At 46.8% G+C, this 24,952-nt stretch overlaps 3 protein-coding genes across 6 annotated transcripts in view; 2 read left to right on the top strand and 1 right to left on the bottom strand.

Moving 5' to 3' along the window:
• BCO2 (beta-carotene oxygenase 2) overlaps positions 1–24,952 on the top strand; it is a 54,983-nt gene that overhangs the window by 2,542 nt on the left and 27,489 nt on the right. The gene's annotated exons all lie outside the window — the stretch shown is intronic.
• SDHD (succinate dehydrogenase complex subunit D) lies at positions 11–11,592 on the top strand. Its single transcript, XM_044456406.1, has 3 exons — positions 11–1,425; positions 2,469–2,613; positions 10,297–11,592. The coding sequence occupies exons 1-3, from the start codon at positions 1,257–1,259 to the stop codon at positions 10,460–10,462; spliced, it is 480 nt and encodes a 159-aa protein (XP_044312341.1). The 5' UTR covers positions 11–1,256; the 3' UTR covers positions 10,463–11,592.
• Positions 13,724–20,729, bottom strand: LOC123036884 (interleukin-18-like). Of its 2 annotated transcripts, XM_044456400.1 has the most exons (5): positions 20,284–20,729; positions 18,392–18,400; positions 17,082–17,228; positions 15,657–15,799; positions 13,724–14,143 (listed from the first exon to the last, which is right to left on the bottom strand). In XM_044456400.1, exons 1-5 carry the CDS (start codon positions 20,348–20,350, stop codon positions 13,886–13,888), a joined length of 624 nt encoding a protein of 207 aa, XP_044312335.1. In that variant the 5' UTR covers positions 20,351–20,729; the 3' UTR covers positions 13,724–13,885. The 2 variants fall into 2 exon arrangements, with proteins under 2 accessions (XP_044312335.1, XP_044312333.1); XM_044456398.1 differs by lacking the exons at positions 18,392–18,400; positions 20,284–20,729 and having other exon boundaries at positions 17,082–18,380.

Genomic DNA, 24,952 nt, shown 5'->3' with positions numbered 1-24,952 from the left:
TCCTGCTGGTTTGGTTTGGTTTGGTTTGTTTCATTTGTCTCTGCCATGTGTTTGCTACTAGCATTGCAATAATTGTTTTCACCTTGGCTAGGAGAAGACTGGGACACAGTGAGAGCAAAGTGCGTTCTTCTGCTCCTAGGTCATAGTCCTGCTTATGGGCCTTGTGCTTGCAGGGGGCAGTCTGGCAATATGAGGGGCGCACCAAAAAAGCCAGAAATTGAGAACAGCTTAATGGGAGTAATGCGTGTTCCTTTTCTCAGCATTCCCTTACCCATTGCCAGGAGAATGCTGTTCCCTCCAACAAACCCTGCCCCTTTCTGTCCTTTCCTTATTCTTGCTTTTCAGTTGTCACCAACAAATCTTGACATTTCTAAAACCAACATGTATCCAAGGTGTGTGTATTTTGTTGCGTTACAAATGACGTGCACAAAGTTCAGCATGCGTACTTTGCTTAATTTGCATCCCTTTATTCTGCACTCAGATGGTGCGGTGGACAAACGTAGGGCCTGGAATTGAATCCCTCCGGTTGTATGTCCAGTCCTCAGCCAGTCATGCCCTGGGGAGCTGCCAAGGGGGGGACCGGCTTCTTTGGGTTGAGAAGAAGAACACTTTGGGGATGTCCTGTCGGCAGGGCTGCTTCCTTGGGTGCCCTCCTAAAATTTTGGCTGTGGCAAACCTTGGTGTTTCTAGCCTGTTTGGGGTGGGACATAGAGGTGGACTTTTGACTTCCAGTTGTGATGAAAGATTTACATTAGCCTTGTTCACAAAATTTAATGGACTTCCTAGGCTCATGGGTTTGCTTTGCTCCTTCTGTGGAGTCTGATGCAGTGTTCTCGGCAATTCGACTAAGTTGTCTTAAGTAAAGGCTTTCTAGAAATGATATTAGGTTTCCCATTTAAATCACATCCACTATGTGATATGTGTCTTAATAAAAATAGTCCTACTGTACGTGCTTGGGATTTCCACATTCAGTTAATTTGCATCCTCTGTTCTGGGCTAAGTTGGTATCCTTTGTAGTGTGTGTATGTACTGTTCCTTTCTTTTTGAGTTCTGTATATTTTAGTTGTGGTATATTCCCCTCCCCACTCTTTGTTGCATCCTCAGAGCTGTTAATTTTCTGTATTTGGATGTATGCAGAATTCTAGCCCAAAGCTGGTGATTTGACTTAGGCGAAAAATTGGTTTTGTCGTTTCATTTCATTTTTTTAAAAAAAGCAAGTTTCTAGCCCTCATGGCTGTGGAGATGTGTATGGGCACATGCACATCGCTTTGATGTTCAGGGGGCCAAGTTTGTGTCCTCCCCCTCCCAAGGCTGCCTGCCCCTCCTTTCTGAGCTCCAGTCACGTTCCTCTGCCAAGACACCCTCTCTTCCCTGTACGTTCATTTCTGGCACCAACTTGCTCCAGCTCCAAAACAAGTGCGCAAGGTATGCAAACACGCTTTTGGGTTCAGAATAATGCATGCAAATGATAACAGAAATTGCATAAATTAATTCATGTGAATAATTTGGGCTTTTAATTTGGTGAAGGTGGGTGAGGGAAGAGGAGGCTTCTGTTACCCTCCCGGTACTCTTGGACACTTCTGCACAGACATGATATATGGATAATTTCTATATCATCCCCAAAGGGCTAGAAGATTAGAATTGCCTCTGTCTATTCTCCCCACTCAACACAACTGTTTAGGTGTGAGCAGTATATAATCATGTAAGGAAGTAAATCTGAGGTGGTAGCCCTGTGTCTCCCTAGGTTCCTGGTGCTGGAGGCCAGTGGGTTAATTCTCTGTTCCTTTCAGGAGTCCTAGAGGTATCTGGCTGCTTTTCTGGTGCAAAATGTCCTGTATTCTCTCTTCCCACCCATTTGCGTAGCCCAAGCCCTGGGGCAGCGAGTCACCTTGGTTAAATACCCTTCTGTTAGAGGTTTCGCTTAGTGAATTTGACCCTGGGTATAGCTCACAGTGTGGTGTTTTGGGAAGCCCTTTGGAGGGGCAGAGGGTCTTCTGTCATGCCTCAGTATTTCATACGTTTACAAACTTCAGGCGGTTAAAAGTGAAGTTGATTCCCAGTTCTCTAGCACCAGATTGAATTTTTTGAGCGTAAATATCAATGTAACAGTATAAATCTGGATGTGTCCCTTATACCTGTGCCTCTATAAAGACAAGTCAAAAATCCATGTCTATGTCTGTGTGTTTAAGTAGCAATGTTTAATTTGTTGGCTAGGACAAAACAGAGATCCCCTAAAATTTTTCATACGGATGCTAAAGCAACAGTGCTTCCCCTGAATAGGGCATTCCAATATCTGATTGCGTTCCTCCATTAGACCAGATGTGTCATATTTATTCATGATAATAGGTACACATGAATTGTGAGTCAGTGTAATTGATCAGGCTCCGTATTTCCCATAGTGGAGGTTATGGTGACGTGGAAGCTGCAGAAGCCAACCTAGGTTCTAACAAACGTTCTCCTTTCCGTAGCTGGCTCCAGCGCTGCATCTCTGCATTGGACAGCGGAGCGAGCAGTCAGTGTCCTCCTCCTCGGGCTCTTGCCCGCTGCTTACCTGTACCCCGGACCAGCCATGGACTACTCGCTGGCTGCAGTCCTCACACTGCACGGTCACTGGTAAGTCAGGAGAAAAGTAGCATGGGAAGCTGGCCCCACTGGGTCTGTCCAGCCCTGTACTGTCAGCACCAACTTGGCAGCAAAGGGCTCCAGGGTTTCAGGTCAGATGCTTCCTGAACTCTGCCTGGAGGTGCTGCCAGGGACGGAAGCTGGCACCTGCCCTGGGCCAAGGAGGCGCGTTAGCACTGAGCTTCAACCAGCCGGGCCTGCTGCCTGTTGCCTCTTCTACTCAGCTCAGAAGCCCACCTTTTCCCCCTTCATTGTGTTAGAATATGGGGTCATGCAGTGAATTTAAAGGATGGGAGATTCAGGATAGACAAGTATGGCATTAGCTACCACAACGTATATTGATGATCACTATTGTGGACTGAGTCTTTGCTGAGTGTTTTTGGACTGTCTTTTTAGTATTTAGGAGCCCTTTGGCTGCCAGTTAACTATAGCTGATTGGCAGCTTCAAATAAAGCATAAACCAAACTTGGTTCAATGTGGATTTAGTTTTAGTTTTTATTATAAAATATTTTGTTTTATTAGAAATAGATTTGTAACATCACATCAAAATGTAATGTGCATAAAATAAACACGTTGGTTTAAAATGAAGCTTTGTTAAAGATCCTTAGATCTTAAGAGGAACTAGAATTTGCTAAATATTTTTGCTTCTTAGATTTTAGTTCTAAGAGCTTAAAAAAATCTTGTTCTTAGTACTGACTTTCCAAATCTATTCTGAGTAGGCTGTTCAGCCGAAAAATAGGCAGGCCAGGTGAGCTTCTGATAAAAGAAGCTTTGCGGTTTCAAAACCAGCACATAGTTAGACTTCTTTGTGTAGAAATTACCAGATAAATAATCTTCGCCATACATTGGGGTTCACAGTCTTAAGGCACTATCCTATATGTGTTTAGACCAAAGGAAAAGGCTTACAGTGTCTAGCTTGCTCAAGCAATCATGTCAGACCGTGTGCATGTCTGTGTGTCAATATGCATAAGATTGTGCATAGGATAGTGCCTGAATCTTACTAAATATTCCTGGAAAGTAGAGCATAACAAAAAAAAAAAAAAAAAACCAAAACAAAACCCTTATACATGCACCTTTTAGGATAGAAAAGATTGATTCTTGAGATCAATGCTCCTTACAATTTACTTATGAATCCAAAACTACTACTTTCTAGATTGGCATACATCATCCTTTTTAAGGTGTGTAACTTAAACAATACTTGTTCTTTAACTGATAAACAGAAACTACTCAGTAAACGTTTGTCCTGGGAAACATTGTCTGACACCAGTTTATTGCTCAGATAAAGCTTAGCCCTAGAGATAAGGCTGTATTTCAGCATTTCCTGTTTGGATACCATCCAGTTCCTCTTAGCAACTGTTTTTTATGCCAGTTATCCAGAGTTCACTGTAATCTGTTTGTGTCCTCGCACCACTTTGCAGTTGTGTACAATCAGCGGCTGCCAGAGCACACGATCCTAACAGACTGCTTTCAAACAAATCCAATAAACACCAGCCTTGCTGGCTGGCTGCTGCCGCCTCTAGCAGAGCGCGCTTGCTTACCTGCGCTGTTTGCGGAGGGACTTGGGCCAAGGTCTTGTACCTGTCCTGAGGGATGCAGCTGGTTTGTCACTGTGTGGACTGGATGGGCCCATGGTGGTGATCCAGCATGGCTTTTCTTATGTACTAATTTTTATTTACAGTTACACCTTCTCAAGTCCTTCGAGTTAAAGCAGCAAGCATTTGCATGTTGTTATAAGAACTGCCAAGATACGCCTATAGAGAGAGGGGCGAGCAATTTGACAGTGGTCTTCCCAGGAAGTCCAAAGAAGCAAAATCAGCTGCGTCCCAAAAAGCAGGACACTGCTGCACATCTGTGGAGGCAGCGCTGGCAGTGGCTACTACTAGTCATGACGACTGTGCATAGGACTGCTGCTCTCCGAGGCGGCTGTGTGGGAGGAAGAGCGCGAGTCTTGCTTCTGGCTGGCCCTTGCTCTTGTGCCCTTGCCACCTTTTCCATGCCATTTCTTTAGCTTAACACTAGAGGGTGCTTGGCACTTAAAAATACCCAGTTTCCCCTGCATATATTTGTAGATCTATTTATTTAAAAATCATTTATATGCTGTCTTTCTGCCTGATTACCAGATATCCAGAAAGGCTAAAATTAAATCTTTACACTGCAAAATACTGCATTTTTTTTAAAACTAAGCAACAAAATAATATAAATATTACAACTTTATAGATGGTGATATCCTAGCATAGTGCAAGCAACCACTAACCACCCTCCCCATCATCTTTAAAGGCCTTAAAAAAACTTCCTCTAAAAGGGAGCAAAGAGTAGAAGTCCCCCAAGCTTTCCTGGCAACATCATCTCCTGAACAGGGCACCATGGAGAAGACTTTGTCCTGGTGACTCAACTGAGCTCCATACTTCAGAAGGCAAGAGAGCTTGGAACAGAACCTTTCCATGATGATTCAGACAGATATCTTTTTGAATAGGTTGTATTTCAGGTTGCCTGATCCCAGATTGTTTAAGACTTTGGAGATCAATAGCTGCATTTTGACTGGGTCTGGAAACTACTTACCCACTCGTGAAATCATTGCTTCATGTATGGGGTCCTTATTAGCATTTGCAATGCAACATTCTGGAGCAGCCGTAGTGTCTGATCAGTCCTAAAAGGCACTCCCATGTTAAGTGCACGTTGGAATGATCTTTGCTCCGGTTTTTCAGATAACGGAGCAAACAAATGAGACACTTGATTACATTCATGTGCCTTTGCCATGAGCAGGGGTTCAGCACTGTCAGGAAAATATATAAATTACAGGCAAGACATTGTGCCAATTTCCCAAGCTGTTCATCCACAAGGAGCCTTGGGAGCTTGGACAGCTGCTTTCCTCGTAAGGCAACGTGAAGCTGAGGCCATGTCAGCTGGGGTTGCTGAGGGGTGGAGTCCAACGACTTTGAGGGGCCACACTTTGCCCCCGCTTTAAATCGATCGGAATACTGAATGGTAATCCCTTGGGCTGGATCTGGGGAGGGTCCGTTTGCAGCATTCCTCTTTCCCTCTGTAAAAATGAGCACTCAGCTGGAGATACAGAAAAGCATTTGTGATGCTGCCCTTGTCTGCCCAGGTGTCAACAGAATGGGTCTTCGCTTGGGCTAGATAGGTAGGCTTGCGTTTTAGGTCACTTGTCCTCACACCTGAATAGCCACCCAGTTCTCCTTTGGTCTGGTTTAAGGCTGGAAATGCCTCTTCTGGTTTTCACAAGCTACTGGAGAAACTGCAGTTGTGGTGTTCTCGCTAGAGCAGGCCTGCCTAGGCAGGTGGGTGAGTGCAGGTGAGCTGTGGAGCCACTGGCCATGCTGAAAATTGGGCAGTGAGGTGGCAGACCGACACACCTGGAAAGCACCAGGTTGGAGAAAGCTGCAGGCAGGTAACCTCTTGAAACCTTTCCATCAGAGGGATGTGTCTTCTCTTTGCCTTGAATCGATACCATACGAGGACGGCATGTAGTGTTGGGCAGGAAGTTGGCCATCCCAGAGATGGAGGCAGGGCTCCCTTCAGCCCAGGCTGTTACCCTCAAATGCCCCATGGGAAGGGCCCTCCTGAGTCTGTTGCATCTCGCTCCTGCTGCTTTCTGCTGTGTCACCTTGGAAGGATTTCTGCCTTGCAGGTGGGGAGGTAAATCAGTTTAATAAACCAATAGTCAACCTGGAAATACTTGATGCTGGAAGTTAGAGGGTGGTGGACCTTCTCGCTGGTTAGAGGTGATGCAGCAGAACAAAGGGGACAGCATTTTAAGGCACGGGCATTTGGGATTTCCATTGCAAATGTGGCCTGCATGTCCTGGGCAGGTGTGGACAGGCCTCAGGCTTGTGGGGTCTAGTGTGGTGCGGTTGCTTTTCCTAGAATCCAGGGGTTCATCAGCCAGAGACGGGTCAGCAGTGTGTGTGCAGTGGTGTCTTGGGGCGCAGCCAGTTTCTTATCTTACCTGTCTTACCTTTTCCTCTCATCAGGGTCCTGCTGTGAGTGTCTGTTCATGGGTAGAGTACTCACCAGTTGTGCATAGTGTGGGTATTTTGTCCAGGCTCAGCATGTTCTCGGCACAGAACACGGGTGTTTCATTCATATTGCATATTGTTGATTTTGCAGTCAGGCTGGCCAAGGGAGTGTCCCGCTTTTCCTTTGTCACATTCCACTGAGACTTACTTGTTCTAGGGGAAGTTGCTAGTGGGATAGCCGTCCTGGGAGAGGGGATTTTTTTGCTCTCTGGAATTTCCTTTTGACTGTCTCTTGCTCAGCAGTGGGAAGATCAGGGCATCTTTCCCATGCAGGAAAGGCACGGGCATTTGCTAGCTTGCCGTGTGAGAGAAACTGGTGGAGTGGATGGCAGCAGGTGAGTCGTGTGGCTTCCTTGGCCAAATTTCTGCAGGCTGTAGAGCTCAGCAAGGCTTGGGGGCCTCCTTTCAGCCGTGGGTTTAAAACTTCTTTATAGAAGACATAATATTTAGCAAATGTGTGGCACTTTTCAAGCAACCCCATGCCTTATTTCAGAATTTAGCTATGACTGCCTCTTAAGGTAGGCCAGTGATCTCGTATCAGTCTGGCTAATTTAAGGCTGAGACTGGAAAAAGACGGGAAGGACCATGTGGCTGGGGAATCTGACCCAAAGAAGGTGCTGTCGAGCTCACGCCCGCAACCCCTTTGCACACTGGCATGGAACAGCTGTTCCCCGCAAGTTCCCTCCAGCTGCTCAACCAAGCTGGTGGCAGTCCAGCGCTAGCAAAAGCAGTAAGCCCATCTTCACCAGCCGGGTGCCTTCCAGGTACATTGGGCTGCAGCACTGTCACTCCCAGTCCACAGGGCCAGTCCAGCACACCTAGGCACCAGGTGCGGCATGCCAGACTATTTATACTCTGGTGGCATGACGCTGGGTCATCTTTGCTGAAGCCAAATTGGCCACCTCTCTGGAAATGAGCATTTGTTGCATATGAGCCAGCCCTGTGACGTGGCAGGACAACAGTCTGTAGGAAGAAGCATGCCACTCTGGGGAGTTTGGGTTTGCTTGTAATGATCCAGGATCCTGTAAGCTCTTTACCAATGCCATATGCTTCATTCCCTTTCTGGTTTCTGGTATTCTGAGAGATCCTAATCTTGCTGTGGTATAATTTCCTGGCCTTTCTCAGTGGATAACTGGTACTGTTCTTGCATCACCCCTGTCAGAGTAGGGGACTCTCCCTCCTGAAGGCAGAACAAAATTAGAGATATTCAGGATGACTAATCCTTTCCTAGGCTTACTTGCTTGGGTCCTGTTGATCAGCATGGTATGCTTGTAGGGAAACACCACACAGTTTCTAAAGGGAACTTGATGGGTCATGGCAACCTTGCCTTTTGAAACGGGAACGCTTTCTAGTGTGTGAACTTCTGGGTGCATGGCTTCCCTTCCATCTGGCAGCGGACACATTCGCATTTGAAATGTGTGAGGTTCCCCCACTCCCCTACCTGGTTTAAGAAAGAAAGATGTACTAAGATGGCTTTTCAGCGCAGTCTTTGTCTTTAGGTCACATCAAGGGGGAGGCACCTTAGCTCAGTGGTGGAGCCCCTGCCTTTCCATGCAAGGAGACCTGGGTTCAGCCCTCAGCATCACTACTTATGTGCACGGGGAAGCAGGTCAAGTGAAATTCTTCTAGGGATGTGGACAGTTGGAACAGCCCATGGTTGGCCTAGTGGTGGTACTTTTGTGGGTGAAGAATGGCATCAGAATTTCAAAACAGTTACTGTTCTCTTACCAGACATAGTGCTTTACAAAGTATAACAAGACAAGTCCCTGCCCCAATGAGCTTACAGTATAAAACTCAGCACAGAGTGTGAAAACCAAAGACCTTTGGAGTAAGACAGGCTCCAAAACTGTTGCATTCTTCAGAACCAGTTTATTGCCTCCTGTATCATTAAGCTATTTTATATACATGACAGGTGAGAGCCCTGGCTGTAACACATCCTGAGGAAGTTAAGTCCCTTTCCCAGAACTGCCTTTCAACTCCATTAAAAAATGGCTTCAGCTCAGCCTGGGCAAAGGAAGGAGTTTCTGGTTTCCGATAGAGCACATATATTTTTGATGTTGTAAGCCGCCCCGAGGCCTCGGCAAGGGGCGGCATAGAAAGGTTTTAATAATTAATAATAATAATATTTTGTGAACCAGCAAAAGAGTAATTCAGGAATGGTCATTTGGTTTTAAAATAAAAGGAAGCCTGTAATTAAATAACTAAAATGAATACTTTCTCATCAAAGCATCTTACAGTTATATGTGTTTGTGCAGCTAGGACAAAGCCCAGATGTGGCTGCCCAGCAGAAGAGCATCCATTTGTTGGCTGGCCAAAATTTTTCCGAATGAGCTGTTTCTTTGGGGAATGGGCAGCTCTCAAAAACCATTCAGGCTGGCCAGTGGAGGCTTGGGAGGACCTCTTCATAGAGATCAAAGGTGTCAGAGGTCTCCCCGTTCAAGGGCTAAGTCCAGTTCCTTGGAAGACTGGACTGCTAGAAGCAGCTGTGGGCTTTCGGAGTGGCTTGTCGCTGAAAAATAAGCCACCCTGCAAGAAGAGAGCTAGTCACCCATCGTTGGTTATTCTGTTATGTGAACCAGTTTGCTGCATTCCAGCTTTTTAGAACAGGAGAACGTGTGAATGCTGCGCATCCACTGGGCCAAGGCTGGGAGCGCAGGAGGCTGCACGGAGTGACCGCTCCGGCCCCCCAGCGTTCCTGTCGTGTCTGCATTAGCGACATCCTGGGGCCAGAGCCAGCCTTGGATGTAGAATGCTGGGGAGTCCTGACCATGCCTGGACATGTTCTGTGCTGAGTCATTTCTAGACCGTGCAGGGGCTCTGTGGTCGGCTCTGTCAGCCAGAAAAAGGTTTAGAGGAAGCGGAAGGGCAGTACCAGTGCTCGGTTTTTCCTCCCAGCCCAGCTGCATGGGAAGAAATCTGCTGATCTGGCATTAAGCAGCAGCTGATGCTCGAGCTCAGGTCAATCATTAGGGGCCTGGTTGGACATGAGGTTCACATTGGCCAGTTGCCTCCTGCCCCAGTGACATCCCCCCACCTGGTAAGGCAGAGCCATTAAACTGCGATTGGGTCGCACTCGCTCACTTTATTCAGGGAAGCGGTGCCCTTTCCCTCCAGAAATGGAGCCAGCGCACCAGCTTTCAGAAGCATCCCATCCCCCTGCTTCCATTGGCATTGGTTTAGAGGCCTCCTTGCCAACAACGGCCTCCTAGCTTGGTTGTAGGAAGCAAGCGCTGCGTCTGGAGTGGGCTGCCCACGTTTGAGGTCGGTGCCTGGGTTCCAGGGCCTCTAAGCCTTTGGCTCTTCTTGGTGGCTATGGAAGGGCCAGTGCCGCTTGACCTAAATGCACATATGGCCAGTTCTTTGACAAGCAGTGAAATGTGCTCGTGAAAGCAACTGCTTCTGGGTGTCTGCTGTCCTCCGTGACCCGAACTGTGCTCACTGTTAGGATTAGGAATGCTTTCTGGAGAAATGGGTCCGCCGTGATGCAGGGTGAAAATTCACCAGAGGGTGAATTTGATGAATTTCGGGATCAACCAGAGTTCCTTTCTTGCAGAGATCACCTAGAAACATTTGGAAATTGGTGGAGCTCAGATGCCTGAACCTTCTTGCCTCCTTCATCGTGTTTTCTTCCTTGCAGGGGCCTCGGGCAGGTTGTAACTGACTACGTTCATGGAGAGACACCTGTCAGACTCGCCAGCACCGGCCTCTACCTGCTGTCAGCGATCACCTTTGCTGGCCTGTGCTACTTCAACTACCATGATGTGGGCATCTGTAGAGCCGTGGCCATGCTGTGGAGCCTCTGAGACATGACACGGCCCACCGGCAAACCATCATGAATGTCCACTGCTGCCTCTGCTTCACTGTATTACTATGACATGAATGATCCTGTGGCCCCTGGGTAGCGTCTGAGGGGCCATAGGATACCTGGGGTTCCCAGCTCCAGCTGTGGAGCTAGGAACTGGCACTCCACCCCCTTTTTCTGCCCCTTCATAGCTGACCGGAAAAGAACTCTGCCAGCTACCTATCTAAGGTCGGAAATATGACCTCAGAGGGGGGAAAGGGGGCGTTTCAGTGTGTGGGGAGGGGAGGAGATTGGAGAGGCCAGGCCACAAGCTGCCTTGACTCCTCTCCAGTCTTCTTCCCTCCCTCTCCATACAGGGATTTCTTTGCCCATCTAGCAAAAATGCAAGGCAGAAGGATTGGGAGGTGGGGATCCCCTGTGCGGCTTCTCTGCTTTGCATGGGATGCTGGACCTAAGTTTTGAGGACTGCGCCCTGAGTCGTAAAGGAGGGAGAGACAGCTGCAGCGGGTCCCATGCAGCACACAGGTCGGCAGCTCCAGCCACTCGGCAAAATCTGGGCAGGAGGATGTTCATGAGGCTTGCTGACCATCAGAGACGTGCTTCCCGAACCTGGTTGCTTGGCAGAGTCGTGGGATCTCTCTGCCGTCTGGTTGTGCTCTTGGGATCTCGGAAGCATGTCTGGTTGTGCTGCAGGTTAACGGTCAGGCAGGGGTTTGCAAGATCAAAGGCATGGCCCATAGGATTGCACCCTAGCCAGCAGAGGAGGGAGAGATGGCCACCGAGAGAACAGCTTGAGGAAGGGGGCGTGCAAACCCAGGTCAGCCGTTCAGCAAAACCTGGATGTCTTGCCAGAATGAAAATGGGGCGTAGAACAGGTTAGAACTGAGGGCAGGCATGCAGAGGAGACTCCGGCATCACCTGAAGGAAAACAGTGATCTTAGGGTTGTGTGTCGCTAACCTTTCCCTCTCAAATGGCAGCTTCGGTTAAACCAGTGCAGCATGAATAGACTTTCGGTGCTAATATTGCAGTTGGTGAATCGTGTGTCGAGCATCTCATGGCAGTACTCAGTCGCAGAGCAAAAGGGAAGACTTTTCTTTAATGTATGTACAATAAAGAATTTACCGAACCCAGAATTGTTTGCACAATCCATTTCTCACCCTTTCAGCTGTCTCTGTTGTGAACTTTTAAAAACATCTATCTCTCTGTCACTCTCACTCAGAGCAAACAGGGCTGTTAACTTCCTTCCTTGGAAGGGCAATCAAGTAGTATTGTAGCTGATTGCTGGGATTGGGTGCTAAGAGCTGCTCTATTCCTTTCAGGATCTTTTGGTTCCAGTGTGTTGATATAATAGAGTTTAAAAAAATTGGTTTAAACTATTTCAAGCAAGTAACACCCTCAGCTGAGCCTGGAAATGAACAGGGCAGCTGCATCTTCCAGTGTCAGCCGAGTCATTTTCTGAGTGCTGCAAATCGGACAAGCTGACAGAGCCTAGCTGGGACAATTCAGCACCTACCCTCTTTTTGGTCTGCACCCCACAACCTGTCTGCCAAGCAAGCTCTTCTGCTGTGTTAGAAGCATAAGTTAGAATATGTGGCTGAGGTTTCTTCTTATCTGTCTGCTGCACATTTTCAGACATCTGGGGTCATCAGTGTGGAAATGAGGGACAAAACCGTCTCTTTACATAACACCTAAAAATGCATGTGGGTTAAATCTGATCCTGTTCTTGCACAGATAATGGGATTTTTGTCTCAAGATCTGTTTCAGGTGCAACAGCCTCAAGGACAAGTACCCACTCAGGTCGCAGAGCCTCTTCCCACCAACCGTTCGTCCAGATCCTGCCGCTCTGGTGCTCTCGGCTGAGTTCTGTATGAACTGGGGCTTCCCTGTGGTAATGCTTAAAACACCACGATGCTCTAGACTGCATTCCCAGCCTCTGTTATCTCATGCAGCTCCTTGATCATAAGGACTAGAAACTTGCTTTAAAAAATCAGATTTAGAGGAGTCTATACCAGGAGCCAAGCTTTTTATAGAATGCTTTGCTTGCACTGGATTTTTATCAAGCACTACTTAAACATGGCATTCTCTTTTGACTTCATTGGTTTTTAAATTTGCCTAATACTCAACCTATAGCTGAATTTCCCTTCTTGCTGCATTTTTTACTGTGATGTTGGAAAAGTGTTGTGAGTCTAATTTTATTTTTGTGGGTGCCAGTGCAGAAGTTCTAAGTTTTGAACACTTCTAACATGTTTAAAAACGCACCTTTTAAAACGCACGTTTTAAAAAGGTGGATAAACTGACCTTCAAACAAATGATTAAAGTCAGTGGTTCCTGAGGTGTTTCTTTTTTACTGGATAACTTGAACTTGGGGTGGACAACATGTGATCCTTCAGATGATGCTGGACTCCTCTCCAGTGACTGCTGGCTGGACATGACGAGGTTAGAGCCCAGCAATATCTGGAGAGCCAGACGGTTGTCACCACTGGTTTAAAAAAACCCCGCTTATTCGCCAGACAGAGCTAGCAAAGCGAGTGTGTTCATCTGCTGCAGAGCAAGAATTTCCACAATCTCACTTTTGCTGGGCTGATGTTTCTCAAGAAGAAATCCATTGTTGGTGTTTCTGCTGAAATGGACTGTGGTTTTTTGCATGCTGCTGTATGTCTCTACTTTTACAACAATAGTTGGGATATTTTTAGTGGCAAGATTGAGGCACGCTGTGCCGGGAAACTGTTTTCTTTTCTCGGCTGTGACACAATCGCATTCTCTCTCGCTGTTTCTTGATGAGGAGCAGATGTGTTTGAGTTACTAGAAATATATCTGCTGTTATAGAAAGAAAACACTTCCACCCAGCTGATGAATTTCCAGTTGTATGTGTGTTTGAGGGTGCCTGTGGAGATTTCTCTCGTAGACACTGTACTTGGTGCTGAACACGGTGGATAGTGTTTTGAGCCCTGGACTTTCTGTCCACCCTCTGTCTCCAGTAAAATTGGGCTAGGAAGGGAGATGATATCTTGGAGAACAGATGAAGCAGAACTAAATAGGCAGGAGATCTGATTTCGTAAATGATCGCTTCTGTATTTGCTCATATTGGCCAAGTGTGGTTGGGGGGCGGGGAAGGAAGCTGTACCTGGATGCAACAAGAAGGAAGAGTAAACTCTTAGAATGGAAAGATAGAAGGAATTTTAAAAAGAGTTTTGCGATATCCAGTACTTGTTGCTAGACTCTTTCCTCAAAGCGCTGAAAGAAAATGGTCTTTCACAGTACTCAATTCAGAACTCTATTTGCTCAAATTATATACAGCATCCACATGTATAGCCACACAGAAAATAGGAAAGATATGATCATACAAAACTGTTCTGTAATTTTGTATCTGCTTAGTTTCACTTGAGCAGGTGGGATTTTAAAATTCCATTATTACTGGTTTTGCTAGAATTGATCGCTTGTGTCCAGGTGCATATGTTCAGGAAATGGGGAGTGGTGTAGCTTTATGGATTCATCCACCTGATCCACAGCTTCCCGCCTCTTTACAATCAATCTTCCTTTATCTTTTTCAAAAGCAAGGAAGTAGCCTTGTTCCAGTGCAGTCTCGAACATGTAGTATTGCTCATCACCCTCAGAAAACGGGGTTTTGATGAAGATTACATTGCTGGTGGTTCCTTCAATGTTATTTGGAACATCTCCTTCCTGAAATGGAAAGAAATACAACTTGGATCGCTGAAGCTAAAAAGGGAATAGAAATGGGAGAAATTTTGGAACAGGCTGCAGAGCATTTCAGCCGGAGCCTAACCGTGTCTCCTTGCAGCCCGATTGCATGGCTCTTGTAAGCAGCCAGTCTGATTAAGTAGTTAGGAAGGCATTTTAACGTATGAATTAAATCAGCATCTCTCTCTGAGGTAGGTGACATTCTGCCCCACAGGCACTTTGGGGAATGTGTGAAAAGGTGGTGTTTTGGTTGAACGGGGCTGCCACGCATGGGCATGGCTGGCCGTAAATGACGGATAAACTGCCCAGAAGCATTCGTGGGAATTTAAGGTGGCCACAACTAGAGATTTTGCCTTCACTGTGAGGCAAGCCCAGCTGGCAGTTAGAAATATGAAGCTACTACTTAAATAAAAGTTGGGGCAGGTGGGCGCCTTGGTGAGCATCAAGGAGAGTGTTTGGGGCACTGTGCTACCTGCTCTTGATTTCGGTCAGTAAAGCCAGTTGTGGGCCAAGCGGTGGTGACAGTCTCTTGGTCCCCACCCAGGTGGAAATGCTCTGTGCTTGCTTGTGCCACGGCCGTAACAGTGACTTGCCAGAAAGCTCCACCGTGCTGCAGGCTGAAGGTGTGGACTTGGTCCAGCAGGTAGCAAAAGTCTGCCATTGCTTTGGACCGTGTTGGTCATCGTCTGTTGTATGCACTGAGATCTTTGACTGTAGTGCCGCACAGTGGTTTGCATTGCTGTCTGAACAGATGGCATCTGACAAGCCGTGCGTTCGAGTGGTCGCTGAAGCCAGATCGGAAACCTGGCTTGAGAAACAAACTACAGTCTGGGCAAGCCAGGTTGGTATGGTATGGAGACTGGCTCGGGACATGGCTCCCTCTTCACAGGCGGATGCTGAGGGCAGCTGCCAGGTTTTTTCAGGAAAGGCCGGGGAAGAGAAGCACCACGCAACTCATGGAGCCTAAATGAGGGTTAACATAAATCATAGTTTGACGTGACGGCTAAATCAGTTTATGGTGGGGTGGGAGGCATCCAGATTTAGCAAGAACTTTGAGTAGATCCACTGAAATCAGTTGAACTTATGCTAATTGCTATTTCCCCAAGATGGTGCTTTCTATAAGATGGTGCTAGACTATAATACAAAAGCCGTGCTGCTTGGGGATGATGGGAGTTGTAGTCTAATATCTGTAGGGCTCTAGTTTGCGGGAGGCTGTTCTACTCTGGTTAAATTTGACTAACTCAATGTGTATTATGGAGACAAGTAGGGCAATTTAATATTGATCTAGGGTTTGGGGGGGTTTTTTGTTTTTTTACTGGACTATTGCAAAAGCATCCAAGGTCCCTTACCCACTGTAAGCACACAGGGATAGAATCTGAATATGGCACAATTAAACTAAGTGCTAGAATTCACATGTCATTGCAGATTTTAGGTCTATATGGTTGACCTGTACCATCCTCCCCTGAAGGGTCAGGAGCTTCAAAACTTCGTTTACCTTAAATTGCACATTCAGGTTGCCGCCTCTTTTCTCAACACACATGTAGTAAGTTTTTTGGTGCCATTGGATGGTGAAGGCCACTGGCAATCCTTTTGGCTTCGTATCTTGGTAACTGTGGATGTCGAATTTGATCCCAGGGTCTGCATACAAAAGATAAGTTGTCAGCCTTCCTTTTGCCTCCCGCATCTTGGGTGCCAAGCCCGCCTGACTTCCCTAGAGGATGTTTGCCAATTATCAGTGGCATGTCCCCATCCCCTCGGCAGCGGTGGGGGCCTCTTTCAGCACGAGGGTCACAATCGACTTTGGAGACGCTCTCGGGAGTGATGTCCCAACGGTAGTTTGGAACAAATCAGGGTGGGAACAATGCCAGCACATTTTCACTTTAAACTCTCGCTATTGGTAAGGAACCCTTTTAGAATGTGGGGAGCCCTCTGCAAAAGCCAGGAAAACACCCCCTGGCCTGAAGGGTGCATGGCCTCCACAGGAAAAACAGAGGGGCAGACTTGTCCTCTGATCTGTGGTTGCAGCTGCCCAGGCCTACCTCCAGCTGTGCGGATGCTGGAGGTAGTCACTCCGGCCAGAGGGGTGTTGAGTGTCTGAGCCAAGAAATCGCAAAGAATCAAAGCACGAAGTACCCCTTGCATCAGAACTTCTATAACACATTTGACCAGCAGCAGAGATGAAGTGGCCTTCATGTGGTTAGAGAACAGGCTTCACAAGCAGTGGCCAGAACTAGAAAGCATGGGTGGGTGCTTTGCCCGAGGTGGGTGGATTCAGATGGAATTGGTGGGGGCGGCCGCAGCTGCCTGCCTCAATGCACCTTGCTTCTCAAGCTGGCAGATGACCGTTTGCATTTTGGCAAAGGAGAGTGTGGGAACTGGATGTATGAATGCTTGTATCTAAACGAGAATCCTATGATGGCTTGCTTTTTACTGTTTCTAATCCTTTGCTATAAAAGTTCAGGATACTCTGTGGAGTAGCCAGATGCCTTCACTTCCTTATTTTGCTGCCTTGAAATTCTGCATAAAAGGGGTTTCACAACTCACAGCACTTTGTTCCTTTACTAAGCTGCTCCATACTCCCCAAGTTATTTCCTGAGAAATTCTCACTGTTTAAACATCTTGCCTTTTGTCTGTCCCCCAGTGACTCGATTTGCAAACCTCCCACTCACTTTTTGGAAAAAGCTGTGTTAGATGGTTGCAAATCCAGCCCCTTCAGATCGGTTGGGAATGAATCTCCCCAAATTCCTTTCTAGCACAGTCATCAGTACAAATACTGGGTGATACAGGAATGTATTAAATTACGGCAATCCACGGCCATCGTGTTCCAAATACATTTCCCAAATGAATGAAATGTGCGGAAATTTGTTGGGATGGGTAATATTTCTGCAGAGTTGAGATGGGTGTGGAACAGATACTGTACACGATGACATTTCTTCGATGGTCATAGACTCAAATATGGCTTTATCGTCGTCATCTGGCTTCGCTATGAGGACGAGGTTCTGCTTGTTTCTCAAGATCTGGGTCTTCTCACACTTTCCAGATTTTCTCCAGCTGTCACTTTCCAAATCTTTCAACAGACAGAAGGCAGGTCGTAGATTTTTTTTTCCAGAATGTAAACATATGACACACAAGCAGGGGCACATTTCTATTAAAAAAACAAACCCAACCAACCAACTCATGGGCAGGCTGAATGGAACCATTTCCTGCCCTTTGAATTGTATGAGTGGCAGAATGAACATGTCCAAGCAATTTCACGCTTGAATCTGTCTGGCAGACCTAGGTCCCCCGCCCCCGTTTTCACCACTTAAGCACTTGGGAGCAGCAATTTATAATCGTCTCTGTGTGCTTACAAAAGTTGGCTGTGTTATGAATAGAGTTTAAATCCACCTGGAACTCAGGCTGATCCGAATATACGGTTTTAAATCCCAATAACTTCAAGTCACATTTTGTTAGACTTGGCATGAGCCAGGTTTTCAATCTTGTTGCACCTGTGTGTGTTTTGTCCCATGCTTTTGCACACCTTAATAGAACATTTTTCCGTTCCCCAAGCTAAATTTCCATTACATTTAAACTAGAAACCTTGCTTGCCAATCAGGATATGAAACTAGAATCTGGTTCTGGTTTCATATCCTGGGTCATTTCAGGGTAAACCACAATTTCTCGGAAAGGTGAGTGAAATGCCAAGGTTGGCTAAGTGAGCACAGATGGAGCTACAAGTCACAATGCTTGTTCCCAGTCCGATTAATTTTTTTTGGGGGGGGGTGTTGTATGATATACTGACATAATTATGTCAGAAGAGGCTAATGTGGCTGTCTCAGCAATATTCCATCTCTTGAAGTGTTTTATTTATTTTTGTCTGTGTTTTGCATTTCAGTGGTGGTATTCTATCTCCCATTGATAGACAAATCTGGCCTATATGATTTTATTTACTGAAAGTTAATTAAGTTCATCATTTCATGCCATTGCCATGGCATTTAGTTAGGCATGAGGAAGTACATGATCTTATCTACCTAAACCTTGTTGAAACAACAGACAAAGTGGACAGTGGAAAAAATGGCATAATATACTGTCGGAAAGAACTGCCTTTCCACAAAATTTGCAGAGAGCTTTACTGATCCGATCATAAAATACCCTGTGAAGGTAGTTTTGACTGAAAAATTTAATGCTGCAAAAACTAAACAGTTCCAATTTGACAGGAAGGATTAAATCAAGGCACAATTTTATGCCTACCTGTGTCATCTTTGCTCCAACCAGACAATGCAGAGAGGGCGAGAGAAGAGAAATATGTTAGAATTCCACATCCAGACAAGGGGTCCTTTGCTGGCTAGCTTAATCTCCCAAGTGAGTGAGAATCCATTTTAGTGCTCTTTCTGTCACCCATGGGATTAGAAATAGAAAAGAAATTTTGTGGCTCCCAGACTAGGATCTCCTGCAAACATATGCCAAAGTGCTGGCCAGTTTTGTGCAACATAGCCTGTGTTTTTTAGCCAGCATCCACTAAAGTATATGGATACATCAAATGAAGGTTTCTAGCTTACCCTCCCTACAAATTCTAATATCACCTCTGATCCACAAGGAGTTTTGAACATATCTATCCAAGAGTGTATCATTTTCATGTTATTGGTGATGGCAGGGAACTCTTAACGGAGCCAGATGGTGTCAATAACAGACACTGATTACCCCTTTGTTTACTTTTACTTTGTAAAAAAAAAAAAAGGGGGGGGTCTAGTGCTCCTGACTCTGAGCGTGAGAAGAGGACACTTTCTCATCCTTGGAGCCAGGACGCTAGACCAAAGGGCTCAGCCAGACAAAAAACAAAAACGAAACTTCCTCATTCATGGTATAGTGAGACAGTATACACAAGATAGTTTTGTTTATGTGAGCCTGCGGTGTCCCATCGTTTGCACTTCTGCCACCCAAAAGCTTTGAATGAGAACTGCCAGATACTGAACGTGGCACTTATGTGTGAGTGAGCTCTGCCACTAAGCTGTGGCCATTTTTCTGGTGCAAGGAATAGCCACAGCGATTGACCGAGTTTCCCTGCGCTATGGAGAACAGTTCCTTAATCACTTGCTGGTGGCAACTGGCAGTCTTTTCTCCTGTCTCTTTGTTATGTCCCCAGTTATCTGAAGAGAGCCTACGTCACGCAGTTCAGTGAGGTGAGACATGAAAGGGGTGTCTGAAAATATGTGGTGCAGAGAAAGTAGCACGTTTGTGATGGAAAGTTGTGATGGCTACCAGTCTAGATGGCTTTCAAAGGGGATGCGGAAATACCTGTGGGAGGAGATTAGCAGTGGCTATGACCCTGATTGCTAGAGGCTGTCTTAAGTATTAGTTAGTGTGCCCCTGTGCATCAGTGGCATGCAAACGCAGCGAGAGGGCGCCGTCTCACGCATGTCCTGCTGGTGGGACCCTTTGAGCAGATGGTCAGCTACTTCATGAGCAGAAGGCTCCCCTGGCTGGAATCTAGGTCTGATCCAGGTGGGCACTTTTATTATAGCTATATTTTCTTTTGCTTTATTTCTGTACTGCCCGATAGCCAAAGTTCCATGCTCCTGTGTTCTTATTTTCATTTAAATTTATTTAATTTATGCTTTCATTTATATGCTGCCTACTACCATAGTTTCAGGGTGGCTTACTATAAAGATGAAAACACAAAATACACATATAAAGATAAAACACAAAATACACATATAAAGATAAAACACAAAATACACATATAAAGATAAAAACACATATGAAATAAAATAAGAGGTCTATCAACATTCAGAACATAATAACGTAACAAATTCAGTAGCCTTCGTAAGGTGTTTTGTCTGGCTAAACTATTTCCAATCCGCCTCAGAGTTAAAAGTGCCTACACTTGTTGATTGCTATGAATTTATGAAAAATATTTCAAATTCCTCCATTTAAAACACAATGGCCCAGAATGTGCATAGGATTGCATTCTTAGGCACAGGGTGTGCTCAGTGCTAAGTCAAACATTCAAATTCCTGTAGCCAGGTAAGAGTGGCTCTTGCGCTCAGTGCCTGGAAGCAGGAGGAGTTGGGAGTCACCTGGCAGAGTGTCCCCAAAATGACGACGTAAGGCACAATCCAGTTCAACAAGCCCACAACCATTACCTTCCCAAAAGAAGATCTGGCCATTTTCAAAACGTGCTGGAATCATGCAAACTTTATCATCAGTCATCTTTGCTGTCTAGGAAAGTGGGTGGAAACGGCATGTTAGACAAGGTAACCTCTCTCCAGAGTTGGCCAAGATACAGGGTATTTCCTTGCCCACACTCATCACCCGTGCCAGAACCAGTGGGGATGTGGTACGGCAGCATTCCCCAAACTGGTGCCTTTAGGCTGCTTTGAACTACAACTCCCAGAATTCCTGCCTGGCTGGACCTAATGGGACTTGAAGTCCAAAACATCTGGTGAGTACCAGGTTGTGGGAAAGGCTGCTGTACAGAAGCAGGACAGCTGGAATTAGCAGAAAGGCATTGATGCATAAGAAGACACTTTCCCCATTCCAGTAATTTCAAATGTTAATAAGTAAATTGTATTTCAATAAATGTACCTATTGCAATGCTCGCCTTTGAAAGATCTTGGAGAGAGAACAGAGTTTCTTAAAGTGAAAATTAGCAGCTCAAAATAACAGGACAACAAAATAACAGGTGTGGTTTTAGTGGGTATCTGGTGGTGGAATTCCAGTTCAGAACTCAGCCGAGACGGTGGGATGCAGCCGACAGCAACGAGTAGAAGTGACTGCCGGATGGAGTGCCACCTCCATTTCACCATGAATTTCAGAGGGTGGAATGCTACAGCGGTGAATTAGAGCCAATATCGATGCACATGGCCTCATTTTGTAGTTAGACTTGCTCTAACTCTTTTGCTAGACCTGCTTTTGTGCTTCTAATAGTAATGGTGATATGTGGAAATGTTGCTCATGAGGCTTTACCTGGAAGGATACAAACTTAACATCAGGCAAGCAATGAAGGTGGGGAGGGGGGGTAGTTTGCAACCCAAGCTCGAGGGTGCTGCTTCCTTTGCACCTCTTTCCTGTCTGTGGCAGAAGTCTAAGCTGTGGATCAGCAGCGAATCTGTGGGAGGCCGGGCTTGGTTAAACCGCTTCTGCTCCTTTCCGTGTAGTTCACTTGGGTAAATAGCAGTATTTTTAGGATTTAGCCGAGTTCCAAGACTGCAGACTCTCGGCTATTTAATAAGAAGAGAGCTAAAGCAGATCAGTGGAAAGATGACAAGAATTTCCTGGGCTCCGATAAAAATACGTTCTGATTTCTAGTCCTGTGGGTCATGTCCCCCTGAAGGGAAATTACGGAAAGCTTTCCGTGTCAAGCATTCGCGATTACGAAACTTATTCATCATGCCGCAAGTCTACCCGCACCAGGGCTTTCCCAGATATGTGGGTTCTTGGGCAACAGCACATGTGTCACAGTTGGTGGGCATAAGTCAGTACTTCTGTTGTGAGAACTATTTTCTTCCAGCGGCACATGTGAGCGTGAAAGGGAGATGGCAAGGATTTGCTGGCTGTGTGTTTCTTAAGCAATCCATAACTTCCCTCTTTTCTGGCACAAACTGCGTAGAAGTTTTGCATTGACATCTGTCGGAATTTACTGGTGTGCATGGCCCACAAAGGTGATATACACAATCTATTGCAGGCTGTGACTAATTTGCTGCGAGTGGCAGGGTCTTCCCTTGGTGTTTAATGGAGTTGAGCCTGTAGCGCTCCGAAGCATCTGGGGCTAAGTCGGGGCACCGCTGTGCACCTGTTGCGCAGGTCTCTGTAGGAAGGGGTCCTCCTTTCCTTCCCCTGCCTCGTTCTGCCTCGGCAGAACGACGAGCCGCGGATGCCCAGGAACGATCGGCAGAAGGGAGCGGGCCGCCCGGTTCTGCGCGGCTGGAGGCACCTGCCGCTGCTCGGGTGAGCCGGCCGCCGGGGCCACCGCTGCGCGCCGACGCCGCCCGCCCGCCCGCGCAGGGGCCCCTTCCCGCCCGCCGGGAGCGCCGCGCCGCGCCGTGCCGCCTGCCTACCTGCCTCCGAGTGCCACCGCAGCGCCGACCCGAGCGAGGAGGTACGCGACCCGGCCGAGCGCCAGCCAAGACTGCGCGAAGCCGGCGCGGGCGGCGTGCCTGGGCAGGAGCGGCGTCTGGCAGGGGCGGCGCTGCAGATGCGCCTCCCGTGCGTCCCGCCCCCGCGGGGCGCCCCTGCTGCCCACGGCTGCTGGCCCCGGCGGCCCGGCTCCGTCCTGCTCGCGCCGCGGCTGCCGGGGCGCGCCCGAAGGCGCCTTCCGCGCGGCGGTGGCCGGACGCGAGGGGCGAGGCGCAGCTCCCCGGCCCCCCCGCTCTCACGAACCGGGAACTGGCAAGAGGCCAGGAAGCAGGCCTGCTCTTCCCTTCTGCCCGCACGGAGCAGTTGGAGGGTGTTCGGCTGCGTTCCAGAGAAGCAGCAGCGGGGTTGCCCCACTAACCTTGCCCGCTGGAAGTCCCAGATTCAGCCTCTGAAATACCCAGGCAGGTCTGGAGAAGACCCCCCCCCCCCGCGGCTCTGCGGGGCTGTCGCTGGCCGTCCAGGGCGGGCGCCCGGTTGGATGCCCAGTCGACCGCCTCCAAGCGACCTGAGGCGCCTCCCCGCGCTCCCGGTTTGTCGTCGGCCACCTTGGCCCCGCAGGCATCAAACCCCAGTGAGCCCAGCTACGCGCCCAGCCCAGAGGCAGTGTTTGGCACCTTGTCATCAACTGGGAGACCAGTTCAAGGGCACCCTGTTCCTCCTCCTCTTCCTCAGCCCGAAAGCACCAGGGGCTCATCTCTTGAAAGAGAAGTGATGGAGCTGGTACTTGCTTGGCAATCAGATTCTTGGACCAGAAAACCTCCTCCAGAAGTTGGCAAACCTGGATCCATGAATCTATGAAGCTTTTCAGGATGGTTTAGTCTTCGGTGGATCCTTCCTTTCCCCTGCACAGGTGTTTCCATGTTCAGACTGCATATCTGACTGAATTTGTTTAATGTCTATGCAGATTCAGCAACCTAAAGACAGAACTGCACTGGAGAAGTCCATTGAATGTTGACATTTAATTCTTCTAGCATTAATTATTTTCCATTTGCTCTTAACCGGTTAAAAAACATGTATCTGCCTTTGCCCTTACGTGCACATGAAGTATTCCCAGCTTTACCAGCATTTTTAAATGCTTATAATTCTTTATTTAACATCTTTGGGGTGCTAACTTAGACCAAGACAGGCAATATAAATGTAGTTAAACTTTAGCCAGTAAAAGCTTCCTTAATCCATAAATGCTTCCTAGAATAGGAAAATAGTTGGCATGGTTGTGAATACAGTTTAATATTAAGCTTAATGATAGCTGTTCTCTGAGCAGTAGAGTTTGCTGTGAAGAGTCATACTTCCTAAAGTTCCAAAACTCCTTTCAATTTCATGAGGAAAAACAAGTCTGTGCATGTACTGCCCCCACCAAGGCTTCACATGGTTAAAAAATTAGATTTGTTTAAAAGCTGCCTATTAGCATACACATCCTTTTTCCTCCTTTTGGGCAAAACCAGAGTTTGATAGCCAGTGGGAATTTGGAAACTGTAGGAATTTGTTCTATCAAAACACGCATAGAATGGTCAAGATGGAAGAGGCCAAGAAAGCCGTTGGGTCCTTTACTTGTACTTTCAGAAAGTTGAGCATGCACGCTTTCTCTGGGCATCTCAAATATATGCTTGGAGGGAATCTGTCCAGCTTGCATAGTAACATCAGCATTTATTTCCTATAAATAGGTTAGGCAGATAATTTATTTCGTATCATTGTTTTCATTATGATTATGTTTCAGTATGGCAAGTGTCATTGGGAGGAAAGAGAATATTATTGGCCTCAGGATGGTATTCAAAGGTGTATGTTCTGACAAGAAGTAGCTGGAAGAAGCAGAAATAGTTGGTTTTGTGGATGTTCACCCGGCCACCTGTCAGTGTGCAGGAAGTATCAGCCTGCCTGTTACGGGCAGTGGTGGAATGCGAAAAAGGAGTTTATAGACTAGAATGTTTTTCTCATCTCGTAAAAGGTTGCCTGCCATTCACTCCCTCTGCTTACTGATATTTTAGTTATGCTTTTGCAGTGGCCTAGGGCAAGATGCACTTCTGTCTTTTTAAACTGTGGTGTAGCTGAATTATAGCTAGGAGGCTTCACTCCTAGCTGGGCCAGGTTCGGTCAATGACACTCTTGTCTCTAAGATTCCTCCTGACTTTCCAGGGAATTCCATAGATGATGATGATGGTTATTATTAGTGTGTGGGAATGAGTTGTGTGTATTCAGATCAGCATATACAATAACAGTTCCTGCCAGATATTCTGCTCACTTGTTGGAAAATTTAATTTCCCTTTAGTATTTGTATTTATAAGTCTAATTATATTGGCATTGGCTCCTAGGGCACTTTATCCACAGATTAGTTATGTGGCAAACTATTCAGCAGGGAGACTATTAAAAATCCATTTGAAAGCATCTTTAAAATGCCAAGGGGAACTGTTTTACCACAGTATTAAGTTTGCAGATTCATTTAAAATGCTGCATTCATATCCACGTCTTAACAAGCATCGCTTACTGTATGCTAGAACTGTCTGCAGCATAGGAAATGGTTGCTTCCTCATCGTAACCACGTGACAGAGCCTTGGAAATTGTATTGTGAGGTTGCCGAATCTGTTAGTGTATTTTGAATTTCTGGTCTGGATTCCCAACTCAGATGCAGGTGCAAATGCTCACTTTACCAATATACATGCAGAAGCTTTCCGAGTCTACTGT

This window comes from Varanus komodoensis, unplaced genomic scaffold, assembly GCF_004798865.1.
Source record: "Varanus komodoensis strain SLA01 unplaced genomic scaffold, ASM479886v1 scaffold83, whole genome shotgun sequence".
NCBI lineage: Eukaryota > Metazoa > Chordata > Lepidosauria > Squamata > Varanidae > Varanus > Varanus komodoensis.
This window is presented reverse-complemented; position numbering and strand designations above follow the sequence as displayed.